This window comes from Cnephaeus nilssonii (genome assembly GCF_951640355.1).
Source record: "Cnephaeus nilssonii genome assembly, chromosome: 18".
Taxonomy (NCBI): domain Eukaryota; kingdom Metazoa; phylum Chordata; class Mammalia; order Chiroptera; family Vespertilionidae; genus Cnephaeus; species Cnephaeus nilssonii.
The window spans coordinates 51,751,968-51,764,473 of NC_137089.1; the positions used below are offsets into that span (position 1 = coordinate 51,751,968).

General features: G+C 54.4%; 1 protein-coding gene and 1 long non-coding RNA gene across 2 annotated transcripts; one reads left to right on the forward strand and one right to left on the reverse strand.

The window, feature by feature from the left end:
• Window positions 1–226: 226 nt before the first annotated feature.
• On the reverse strand, window positions 227–1,857 carry LOC307113924. The gene is made up of 3 exons (XR_013814917.1): window positions 1,499–1,857; window positions 986–1,154; window positions 227–348 (listed from the first exon to the last, which is right to left on the reverse strand). It is a non-coding gene; the product is annotated as an uncharacterized lncRNA (long non-coding RNA).
• Window positions 1,858–4,676: 2,819 nt separating this feature from the next.
• HEY1 (hes related family bHLH transcription factor with YRPW motif 1) lies at window positions 4,677–8,285 on the forward strand. The gene is made up of 5 exons (XM_079795921.1): window positions 4,677–4,911; window positions 5,159–5,234; window positions 5,352–5,435; window positions 5,707–5,788; window positions 6,654–8,285. The coding sequence occupies exons 1-5, from the start codon at window positions 4,823–4,825 to the stop codon at window positions 7,235–7,237; spliced, it is 915 nt and encodes a 304-aa protein (XP_079652047.1). The 5' UTR covers window positions 4,677–4,822; the 3' UTR covers window positions 7,238–8,285.
• Window positions 8,286–12,506: the final 4,221 nt, after the last annotated feature.

Consider the following 12,506-nt stretch of genomic DNA (forward strand, 5'->3'; position numbering starts at 1 on the left):
GACTAGAATTGAACCTCCAACCCTTCTGTTCCCAAGCTGATGCTCTAACCACTGAGCAATGCCGGCCAGGGCAAAATCTGATGTATTTTAAAAGCTGTGAAATAGAACACATCTATAACAGAAATGCCTACCTGGAAAGATACATTAAATTTCTATGAGTTTCGAAATAGGAATTGTCTTAGTCAACTGCCATAACAAAATATCAGAGACTGGGTGGCTTAAACAACACAGATTTATTTTTTCATAGTTCTAGAGGCTGGACGTCTGAGATCAGGATCCCAGCACAGTCAAGGGCTGGTGAGAGCTCTCTTCCTGGCTTCCAGAAGGCTGCCTTCTCACTGTCCTCACCTGGCGGAGAGAGCATAGCTTTCTGGGGTCTCTTCTTATAAGGGCACTAATGTCATCATGGGGGCCCCACCCTCCTCTAAACCTAAAGGCCCCATCTCCAAATACCACCACACCGGGGGGTTAGGGCTTCCACATATGTAGAGGGAACACAATTCAGTCCGTAGCAAAAATGACATCCAAACACCTTTTGCTTCTTTCTTTCCCTTTTATCTGGAATGTTGCCTGGCCCCACTAGCCTTTGAGTACAAGCAAGGTCACCTGAAGGCCCAGATTATAGTGACTGCCTGTGGGATCTTGGCCCCCCAAGTTCAGCTCTGCCTGGGCAGTGCCTCATTGATGTTCAGGACCCAGATCACCACCACCAGGCCTGGCCAAGCCCCCCAGCTCCCCCTGGTGAACTTACCTGCATCTGAGAACAGCCTTTGGCTAAGTACGCGTGCAGGGGTGGGGTATGTGTTGCTGGATGACGCACCTCCGCAGCACGTCACTTCTCAGAGCCATTCATGGCAGCGTGCGCCCTGACATCGCTGAGATTCCCCAGTGTGACTGAAAACAGAGAATCTTGGGAGGACCATTCTGTGAAATGCGCTTTGGCATTTTAAATATCCCCTGGCCCGCCCTGAAGGAATTTACTTACTGGCAGGAGCAAGAAAACCTGCAGAAACAGCCTCGCAGGTGGCCGGGCCAGCTCAGGATCAAGCAGCCGCTCTGTGGCCATCGTGTGGCGGTCCACAAATGCTTTGTCTCCTTTCGCCTTTCAAAGGAAACAGCAGCAGCACCGGGTGGCTCAGCTGGTTGAGGCCATCCTGTGCACAGACAGGGTGCCAGTTCGATTTCTGGTCAGGGCACATGCCTGGGTTTCTGGTTAGATCCCTGGTCTGGGCATGCATGGAAGTCAGCAGATCCATGTTTCTCTCTCACACGGATGTCTCTCTCTCTTCCCCTTCCTGACCTCTCTCTAAGCATGTTGTTGGGCAAAGATTAAAAAAAGAAAAAGAATCAGATGTGTTACCAGGATCTCCCCAAAAGGGCATGCCTTTAAAAACCAAAAACAAAAGTTGAGGGGTTATTCTTATTTTATAGATGAGGAACCTGAGACTCAGCAGAGAGAGGTCACAGGCTCCAGGGACACCGAGGAAAGGGTACGAACCCAGGCAGGGACTCGGGATCCTCTCTCCCGGCTCTACACTGCGCCCTGCGGGGCTTCCAGTTCAACAGTTCCTGCCTTTGGGGCTAACGCCCAGGAGTCTTCCATCTGACCTCGATGAGCTAGGGCACCTCTGCACAGCACGGCAGGACAGGCCACAGCTACCGGGCACCTGAGACAGCACCTAGAGAGAGCAGCGAGTGTGAGAACAGAGGGAAACGGGCGCTTTCAGACGCTGGTCTGACAGTTCTGGGTGACAGTTCCCGTGGCTTCTGACAGGCAGGGTGTGTTCCCAAGACACCACTCATTTATTCACACCAGCACAGTCTGCTCAGGGGATGGTCCCTAATAAAATACTCAAAAAGCACAACTTTCCTTAAGGAGTAGCAGGTGCTTATGTTCTAGCTCTACCCAACATAATCTAGGGCAGTGGTCGGCAAACCGCGGCTCGCGAGCCACATGCGGCTCTTTGGCCCCTTGAGTGTGGCTCTTCCACAAAATACCACGTGCGGGCGCGCATGTACAGTGCGATTGAAACTTCGTGGCCCATGCGCAGAAGTCGGTTTTCGGCCTGGGCGAGTCTATTTTGAAGAAGTGGCGTTAGAACACTCAAGGGGCTGTGGCTTGCGAGCCGCAGTTTGCCGACCACTGATCTAGGGCATCGAAAGAGAACACTGGCTTTCTCACCCTCTTAAAAGGGAACTACTTTCTAGAGTTTTTAAAACATCCAGTTACTAGACAAGGATCTCCTCCTCCTTTGAGCCTCATTAGATGTGCAACAGAATCCCAGAAGAATACCAGAGGGAAACCCACACTCAGTTATGTAGTCCCTGTAAATCAGGTTATTAATAGCTAATAATAACAGCAGCTGTATATGAAGTACTTACTAATGCCCCAGCACTGTGTAAATGCTTCACATAATTGATCTTATTTCATCTGTGACAATGGAAAATAACTTGCTGGGTGGATGAATAAGAGTCAGAGTTGAGAAGCAGGGGAAATGGAAACTTTAAACGTAAACCTCGTGTATTTTTTTTTTTTTTTTTACTGAAAAAGTGAAACTGAATGTGGGAGAACTATTTTGTGTAGGTACCCCTGTGGAGCCAGGAATCCCCAACCTCGCTCTGTCCTCTCACCCACCCATCTGCGCTTGCCAGTGTCCCTACAGGCAGCAGAAAGGGCCGGGGCAGGAAAGCTGGCACCGCAAATCCACAGGCTGGGGCAGTTACAGACCCTCCGAGGGGCAGTGTCAGAGGGTCAGAGGGAAGCTGATGGGCGTGGGTGGATGTTCCACTGGGTTCGGGGAGGGGAGAGGCAGGTGGCAGTTATGTGCTTGACTGCAGACTAGGCAGAACTTCTGTTGTGCTGATAGCAACCCCCAGAGAGCTCTGCTCCCCGAGAGCGGGCAGGGCAGCAGGATGGATCTTGGCTGCACGCTGGCAAGTGGCCCCCGGTGGGATGTCAGGGAGCTGGGGTGTCTGGTGTGCGGGCAGGAACACATTCCAGGTGGCGGGTGGAGGGACCCAGCCTAGACAAGGGAGCAGGGGAGGCCAGAGGGAGGCTGAGGGGCTGGAGGTGAAAGCGGAGTAGCATGAGGTTCAGTGGGAGCCAGGAGGTGGCCTGACACGTGTATGGGGGGGCGAGGGGCTGAGAAAAAGAAAGGACCACGAGCCCGAGGCTCAGGCCACCCAGCGTGCCGCATTAAGATCAATAATTCAGGAGGGAGAGAAAGGGAGACGCCATTTGCAGAGGTGAGAAATCTGTATCGTCCTCAACAATATGTATCAAGCCTTCCTCCCCGACAGATGGCAAGGTCAGCAGCCGCAGGAGCGGCCCGAGAGGAAGACACGGCTCTGCCACACGGTAGGGGACAGAGAAGCCTGGATTCCAGACCCGAACCAACCATCTGGCTGCTTCTCCAAATCCTTGAATCGGGACTCTGTCCGAGATCCACACTGTCTTTTTTTTCTTTTTCAATCTGTCTTTTTGGGGACAGGGACTTCACTTAGCAGTCAGTACTGGCCACGCCACCACTGCGGCTGGACGTGCCTGGTGCATGCGTCCGAGTCTCCGGATCAGAGACGTGCAATGCGCAGAGGGCGGCCTCAGACGCAAGGCCCGGGCGCCCGGGCGCCCTCTGAGAGCACCTGACCGTCAACGCCTGAAAAAAGAAAACAAACCAAAAACCATAAGGAATACCCCAAGGGGCCCTTTCCCCCACTCGTTAGCCCGGAAAACAAGGGCTCCACTTCCCCGGGACCTGGATGCACAGGCCCATTCTATCCCGGAGGCTGGGAAGGCCCTGCGGAAGCGAGCCCGGCTGCAAGTGGGGACATGGCCCCAGAACCGAAAAGAACATTCGCCGACCCACGTCCTGCCACGCTGTGCTCCCGGCCCCGGGGCTGGTGGCCATTGTGGATGGCGCCCAGCACGCTCCGCCGAGTGGCCGGCGCTCCGCCCGGCCAGATGCACCGGCTCCGGCCGGCCAGCGCGCGCCCCTCGCCGCCGGGTTTCGACGCGGCGCGGGGCGGCGGCTTCCGAGGCAGCTCGGCGCCCGGATTCCGATTACAGGTTCACACTGGGGGCCCGGCCGCCCAGCCCCCGCCGGCGCGCCCTCGTGCGGCCCCGCGCCCCCGCCCGCCTATTCTTCTCCATTCATGCGGACGCCCAGCGCCGCCGCCGCCGCCGCCAGCGCAGCCGCCGTCGCCGTCGCCAGCCGCCGGATTGGCTGGCGGCCGCGGAGCCGGCACTTTCCCACGGCCCGTGGCGCGTGCGGCTCAGCGGCGGCGCTGCAGGCGCGGCCCCTGGCGCGCGGCCAGGCCAATCGGGGCGTGCGGGGCGGGGCGGGCCGCGGCCGCCCGCGCGCTGGTGTCCCGCCCGGCCTCCCCGGCCCGCGCCGCCTCCTTCCCACCAGCGGCGGCCGGCAAAGCCCCCGAGGAGCCGACGCAGCGCCGCCAAGCTGGGGCTGGCACGGGGGCGGTCGCGGGGTTCGCCCTGGCCCCGGCCTCGTCCGCGCCCTCCCCTGAGCAGCTGTCAATCAGCGGAGCGAGGAGCCGGATTGGCGGAGGGGAGGCTGTTGCCCGGGAGCCGCCGTCCCGCCCCCGCCCCCGCCCCCGCCCCCTCGCCCGCCCCCTGCACTCCTCGTCCTCCCCAGGGCCCTGGGAAGGGGCGCAGCGTGGGAAAGGGATGGTTGAGTTTTAACCGGAGGCAGAGCGTGAGCGGATCAGTGTGTGCGGAACCCGAGCAGCCGGCCGCGGAGAGTCGCCGCTGCTGTTAACTCCTCCCTGCCCGCCGCGCCGACGCTGCCCGGAGCCCCGCGCAGCCAGCATGAAGCGAGCCCACCCCGAGTACAGCTCCTCGGACAGCGAGCTGGACGAGCCGGTCGAGGTGGAGAAGGAGAGCGCGGATGAGAATGGGTGAGTCGGCGGCGGCCGAGCGGAGCCAGAGCGGGAGGCCAGCGCGGGCCGGCCGCGGTGACAGCGGGCGAGGGCCGGGCGCCCCCGTGCCTGCCTTCCCTCTGCCCATCCCTTTGCGCGGGACCCCCAGGCGCTGTCAGGCCCAAGTTGCAAAGACAGTCTGAGTGCGGGGAGAGCGTGGGGGCGACCCTTCAGACCACCTACCCTCTCCTAACAGCGATTCCTGTTTGTTTTTACGATCCTTCAGAAACTTGAGTTCGGCCCTAGGTTGCATGTCCCCAACTACGTCTTCACAGATCCTGGCCAGGAAAAGACGGAGAGGCGTGAGTTTTTTTACAGTGCTCTTAAAAAAAAAATTAACGGAAAGAACCACCTTTCTTCACTTTGGGATTTACAGCCGTAATGGAAATGTCCTCCTTTGTTTTGCCTGCTTTCTGCAGATCATCGAGAAACGCCGGCGAGACCGGATCAATAACAGTTTGTCTGAGCTGAGGAGGCTGGTACCCAGTGCTTTTGAGAAGCAGGTAATGGAGAAAGTAGGGAGAGCGCCCGGGGCAGCCACCCACACCCAATTCCTTCCCGGCCATTCCCTGGAACCTGTCCGTGCCTTGGAAAATAACCGCGTTGCTTGTGCCGAGGAGAATTCATACAGATCCAACACATTTTTGGAAGACAACTCATTTTGCCTTAGTCTGCACTGTTAGGATGCACACAGCACAGACATGCATGTGGATGTTAAGTTGTTCCCCAAGGGCACGTGGTGCCGAGTCAATCTTTTGCTGTTCCCTCCTCCAGGGGTCTGCTAAGCTGGAAAAAGCCGAGATCCTGCAGATGACGGTGGATCACCTGAAAATGCTGCACACGGCAGGAGGGAAAGGTGCGTGTGCCCGGCCCCTGCCTGGGCCCGAGTGGGGGCAGAGTGAGCCACAGTGCAGGCCAGGGTCTTTGCAGCCGCTGCCTTGTTTTTACTGGGTGCTTTGGGGGTGGGGAGGACCCCTGTGAGGTGTGTGCAGTTGCCTGCATGTGCGTTTTGAAATGCACAGAGGTTTTTCTCCACCGAATTCACTGCCCCAACCCCCCTGCACATTAGCTCCTTCTTATGGGAAATATCTATTATGTGTGAAGTGCCCTAACATCGTGGCAGCCCCGAAGAGGATCAGGTAGCTCTCTCCACCTTTGTGCATTGCCATTTTGAGAAGAGAGCTTTTTAAAAAGTATATGGTGTTAATTTTATGTACAGAATTTCAAAAAAATGAGCTGCCACATGACTGGAGGAAAGAAACCTGTTGTGGTTAGGCCGAGCAAACCTAAGGGAAGGTGGGGGGCCGGGGTCTGTGTGTCTGTCTCCAGCCGGGACCCAGCGCCCGAGAGCTGCATGATCGCTTACATCTGCGTGTCTAATGCATTTCACTGCCCTGTGGTTTCTCTGCCCTTGATGTGTTTTTTGTTGTTGTTGGGGGAAAACATTAAAGGAAGGAATGAACATAGTTTCATCTGCCGGTAGGGTACAATTCTCATTTCTGCTCGGCGGCTTCTAATTGGGCTTTGAACTCGCATTAGCAAACACATACGTCTCATGTTGGTTAATGCAGAGATTTTGGGCGACTCCAAAATATTTGGACTTTCCGAAGGGCCCGTGAGTGCCGTCTTTTCAGGACGGAGGTCTCTGCTGGGAAGGGCTGCCCCTGGGATTGAGGAAAGGCGGGCCGTTCTAGCGGTTTTTCTTTTGTTCTCTGCCCCAGGCTACTTCGACGCGCACGCCCTGGCCATGGACTATCGGAGTTTGGGGTTCCGGGAATGCCTGGCAGAGGTCGCCCGCTACCTGAGCATCATCGAAGGGCTCGATGCCTCCGACCCGCTTCGAGTCCGACTGGTATCGCATCTCAACAACTACGCCTCCCAGCGGGAAGCGGCGAGTGGCGGGCACGCGGGCCTCGGGCACCTTCCCTGGGGGAGCGCCTTCGGACACCCCCCGCACGGGGCGCACCCGCTGCTGCTGCCCCAGAACGGCCACGGGAACAGCGGCTCGGCGGCCTCGCCCACGGACCCGCACCCCCAGGGCCGCTTGGCCGCGGCACATCCCGAGGCGCCCACCCTTCGAGCGCCCCCTAGCGGTGGCCTTGGACCGGTGCTCCCCGTGGTCACCTCCGCCTCCAAACTGTCGCCACCCCTGCTCTCCTCCGTGGCCTCCCTCTCCGCCTTCCCCTTCTCTTTCGGCTCCTTCCACTTACTCTCTCCCAACGCGCTGAGCCCTTCGGCACCCACGCAGGCAGCAAACCTTGGCAAGCCCTACAGACCGTGGGGGACGGAGATCGGAGCTTTCTAAAGGACTGATGCTGTAGAATGAGGGGGGGACACCTGACAATCCCAGCTGAGCTGGCGGTTGCCGACATCACCTTAAAGTCGTCAGTTATAATAAAGAGGAAAAAGGTACAATTCCAGATAAATTCTGTTGAGAGACGAAAGGTTTGTTGTTTTACTTTTTCTTTCTTAATGTTTTTTTTTTAAATCATGACATGTATTAGCAGTTTTTAAATTTTGTTCCAAACATTAAATGGAAATAGTGTAAACCAACACCTGCTGATAGGTTTGTACTGTGCCTCATTTACTTTGTAAACCTATTGGTCTAAGAGTGATTCAGTTTTTGCCTCAGCGTTTGGGGAATTCTTAGTATTTTGGGGCTGTGCTACATTCTGTGTTTAGAATTAATTTTCCAAACCACCATGCTGAATATTAACGTGAAGCTGTTTGTTAATACTTTGACAATGAAGGTGTTGAAAATAATATTCTTTTTTTTGGGGGGGGGGGGGATATTGGATTTTGTATTTCTGAACAAAGCGTTTGACAAATCAGATGATCAGCTTTATCCAAGAAAGAAGGCGGATTCTCTGCCTCCTACAGCAGGAAAGGTGGGTGTACAGAGACCACCAGGAGCCCTGAGTTCATGGCCAGCTGTCTGCCGGGACCAGACGGGCAGTTCTGGCTCAGTCAGGAGGGAGCCACGTGCAGCTGGGGCAGTTGGCTGGGAGGAGGGGAGGATAATTGCACAGACTACCCTGCATTTCCAGCCCCGAGCAGTGTGATGCATGTTCATCTCCGGGTCTCACAGAGGCTAACACGGATAAGTGAACCAGGTGGGCAAGTGGTGCCGTGGGACGGTCCAGTGGAACCTGTTGACGGCACACCCCGATTCTCCCAGGATGGGCCATGTTTTCTTCTCCCTGCAAACTTTTATGCTGTGTTTTCCTTTCTGGTGCATGCAGATGTGGCTGTGGAGGTATTTAAAAGGGCTTTGCTGCCTCCTTTTTTGTTTGTGTCGTTGGACTCGGGCCATTCCAGGTTTGTTTGTTTAGCAGGAGTAGCTTGGACACCTCCACCGAGCTGGGCTGGACCTCTGTTGTACTGATGTGTTGTGGCTCAATAAAAAAGAGGGAACAAACTATTCCGCTGTGTGTCTTGCACCCGTTGGCCTTTCTCTGTTGGATAAGAAATGATACATTCTCTCCTGTTTGCGTTTTTCACAATCACCAGTTGAACACTTGCATTTCATGTGGAGTTCTAAGCTGTGCGATTTGTGCTGTGGAGGGAGATGACTTGGATGGCGGGGCAGGCTTTCGCCTGACTCCCACAAGGAGACAGCCCTTTAGCCGTTACGCCCCATGGCCTGGCCCTAAACTGGCCGTCTGTGGACCAGACACTTCAGTATCAGGCCAGAGGTGCAGGTGGGAAGGAACTCTGATGAAACCTTACGAAACTGTGTTGACCATTCCAGAAATATTTACCGAGAGCACCTCCTGTGTGCTTGGTCCCAAGCTAAGAGAGCAGAAAATTTCTTTCATTTCTTTCCTTTTTCTTAACATGGCAAAATACGGAAAGCCAAGCGCTGCTCCCTCTGAGAGCGGGGAATCGGTGGCGTGGTGAGCTGTGGCAGGCTGTAATTCTGCACCTGCACGGCTCCAGGAATCTTTCCTTGTCTTGTTCCAAGGAATGTGTTTAACCCTTTAGCTGCATTTGACTCCTGAGCTGTGCAGCGAGGAAGCTGGAACAGAGGCAGTCATCTCGGCCTGGCAGAAGTGCCTTCCCGTTGCCTTAAAAGTCTTCCTCCTGCCACTCAAGAGGGTTCCCGCTAGCTCACCAGGAGTTGGCCTTGATCCCGAGGGAGGTGGGGAGCGAGGGAGAAAACCCACTCTGGCGGATGACAAAGCAGAGCCCTCCTTTTCTTTGCCCAAAGCAGCGAAGGCGGGAAGGCCAAGAGACGTTCGGGCTGGGAGCTTGGGCAGGGACTCTCTCTGTGCGGCCTTGGCCGTGGGTCCCTCTTGTGACCAGAGCTCTGTGTGAGGGCTGCCTGAGCCGTGGACACCTTCTGTCATAGTGTGGGGTGCAAAGTGTGAGGATAACTTCGGCCAAGTGCCAGTTTAATTTTAGCAACTGCGATTCCCAATGACATTGCCGCGTTACCGCGCAGCACCGCGCCAGACCGTCTCAGGGGCTCTTCCGGGCACCCGGGGTTAGACGGCGGCTCAGCGGGTGAGAAAGGAGTGAAGCATGCGACATGTTGCCCTTGTCACATCAATGTTGCACTTGTCACCACCTGGTTACTACATGTTTTTTTTTGTCGTTTTTTAAGGGGGTGTGGAGGTTCATTTTCAAGATTACATAGTTTTTTCAAAGAAATATTTTGCTTTCTTTTTTCTTTTTTAACTTTTTCAATGACAGTTTACATCCAATATTATTTTGTATTGGTTTCAGGTGTATAGGATAGTGACTAGACAATCATACTCTTCAAAGTGTTACCCCGATATTTCCCGTACCTGCCTGGCACCATACAGTTATTACAGTATTATTGACTATATTTTGGTTTCTTTTTAAATCCTTTCAAGGTGACAGGTTTGTGGAAATGGTGCAGGTGGAATTGGAGCTTCTGGGGAAACAGGATGGAATTATGATGCTAAGCCAGTGGTATGTAGAAAAGTGAATGTAGGAAAAGTCTCATTTCTATTCTGAATTGGCACATGAGAAAACATGCACGCGGTGGGCATCAGTGCCAGCATACTCTCATACATACGTGTGTAATACTTCTGCCCGGGGAAACAGGCCCGTTTTAGATGGTCAACCGATAAACCTTATGAGGAAAATAACATCCCTGCTCATAAAGAATCTTGACAGGCCCCATTGATTACCCATTTATTTTCATTATATGTCTTAAAATGGATTGATATAATGATGGGCAGAATTCTTGCATTAAAAAAATCTCTAAGATAAAAAGGCAAGAAATACCATTTCTAACGTGTTCACTATAGTTACATGAAGATGCGGTTTCAGTTCAGGCCTGCTTTGCCCCTGCACGGTTAAATACGGGTGACTTCTGGCTCAAAGCCCTCAGGACACACATCTGCTCCGCAGACTTCCCAGCCCCCTGGTCTGCACCACCACCGCAGCTTTGGTGCCTTCATTCGTGCCCAGCGACGGTCTATAATGAGAAGCACCTCAGAGCTGATGTCATCTGAGGCACTGCTTCGAACGTGGCCAGTTTATGTCACGACCAGAGCTCCGGGGAATGGAGCGTCTTGGGACGAGGACCCGGATTCTGGTTCCTGCGTGGCTTTTACCTGATTGAGTGACCTTGGGGAAGTCATGCATAATTCTCTGGACCTGCTTCCCCTCTGTGGGGTGAAGGGGTTGGACTGGACGAGGGTCCGGGGGCACCCTCAGAGGGACAGGCACTGACGGGGGAGCAGCAGGGGATGCTGGTGGTGCTGACCCAGGGAGCACGTCTTCCAGCACCTTCTGTCTGAGGCCAATTGGTTCAGCACCAAAAGATCTGAAGGCCAGATCTTTCAAGTTTTCAAGAGCATCTCCAATGTTAGATGTTTAGGTGAAACTGTGTGATTTGTATAGTCGGTAACTAACTTACCAAAACCTATCTGCATGCAAGACGGGGCCTCAGGCAGCCGCCGTGGCTCAGCTCCTAGGGCGGGCCTCCGGCGGCTCCCTGGGGGCTGGAATTTTCCGATATCTTCCTCCGGCTTGTGCATATGCTTACTGGATAAACTCGGGCCTCGTGTAAAATACACAAGGCTGTGATTAGGCAGCCGGGGCGGTGTATGCTGGAGAGACAAGGGCAGAGGTTTTTGTAATTCCGTCTGAGCAGCCACGTTTTCTGAAGCTGAGAGAAGCTAACTCATCCTTTTTGTTCTAAGTCCCGATGGTCACCAGCAGCCTCTTCTCAGATGCTCTCCACGTGGTCCGGGGCTCACTGCACGGAGGAGGCGCTGAGCCCCGCGGCCTGGAGTGCGAGAGCGCGTGTACAGCCAGCTGGTGACTCAGCACACCCAGGCCCTACCCAGCGCCCTCTGATTTCAGGAAGTGGGGAGTCCCACAAAGAGCAAGCTGTTTGAACCTCAACGTGAAACCTAATGCTGGCCTTGATCCGGATGGTCTGCGCTGGGGAGGGGGCAGGGAGCGGGGGAGAAGGAAGGAAACGAGCCGGGCCTTTCCTTGCTCCGCCTGCGGGTATCACCCAGCACTTGAGCCCAGCTGCCTCCCCAGGCCCGCGGCCCCCAGAACGGGTCCACAGCTGTGCTGGGACACGGGCTGGGCCCGGCAGGCTTCAGGTTGTAAGGTAATAGGCCGTGATGCTGTGCTTCTTTAGAGTTCTGTGCGAGGATGCCTCGCCGTATTTACCGTGAAGTTAGTATGTTTCATGGAGTGCTTGGTGCTGGGTTTTGACATAGACTTGGTTAAAAGACCGTACCTCCCTTTGAAAACTTAATCATTGGCACGCAGTTGGCAGAAGAGACTGAAGAATACCACACGAGGCAGAAGGAGATGGGCTGTTATCCTTGAGAGAGTTCATTACTGCACATGTTCTGTAGTCACTTGTACCTTTTTAAAACCTCCCCTGGGGCACTGTTTTGTTTCTGGTGTGTAGGAATGTCCCCTAAATGCGGAATTGAACCCTAAAATCAAAGAATGACACAGCTGAGCCGCTGAGCACCTCTGGAACCTCATCTCTTGCCTCTTTCTTACGCTTTGCTGTGGCTGGAGCATGCACGTGTGCCCTCACCTGCAGGCCAAGCAGCCGGCTTTTTCTCCACCTGGAATGTTCTCCGCTGCTGCTAATCTACTCCACTCTGTGCTCTCGGACTCACAGGTCACCTTCCCAGTGTGGTCTTCCCTGACAACCCTAATTACCTAGTTCCCCTCTCCCCCCCATTCTTTCCTCTTCTGTTTTTCTCTGTAGCACTTAGTCTTATCTGGCAGATGTGTCACCAATTATCTGCTTACTGTCTGTTTTCCTGGTTTATTCACTTCTACAGGTGTGTCACTCCACAGTGCCTGACTATAGGAGGCACCCAGAAAACAGTGAGTGAGTTCGTGTATGCAACCCACCCCTTTGTTACCACGAAGAAGCAGAGCAGACAGATCCAAACACCCTCCCACCCTCCATTTTTTATTTTGAAAGCTACCAGGGAAGGTAATTTCATTTTCTCTTTACTATTATAAAATTCTGCTTTAAAAAAAAATCCAACTCATATGATTTTTCAAGTCTATTTCTTCTTTTTTACAAGTGCTTAATGGGGGTGGAGGGACAT

Coding starts and splice junctions, on each gene's coding strand:
- HEY1 (XM_079795921.1), top strand. CDS start 4,823: ATGAAGCGAGCCCACCCCGAGTACAGCTCCTCGGACAGCGAGCTGGAC. Junction 4,912..5,158: donor GAGAGCGCGGATGAGAATGG/GTGAGTCGGCGG, acceptor ACGATCCTTCAG/AAACTTGAGTTCGGCCCTAG. Junction 5,436..5,706: donor CCAGTGCTTTTGAGAAGCAG/GTAATGGAGAAA, acceptor TCCCTCCTCCAG/GGGTCTGCTAAGCTGGAAAA.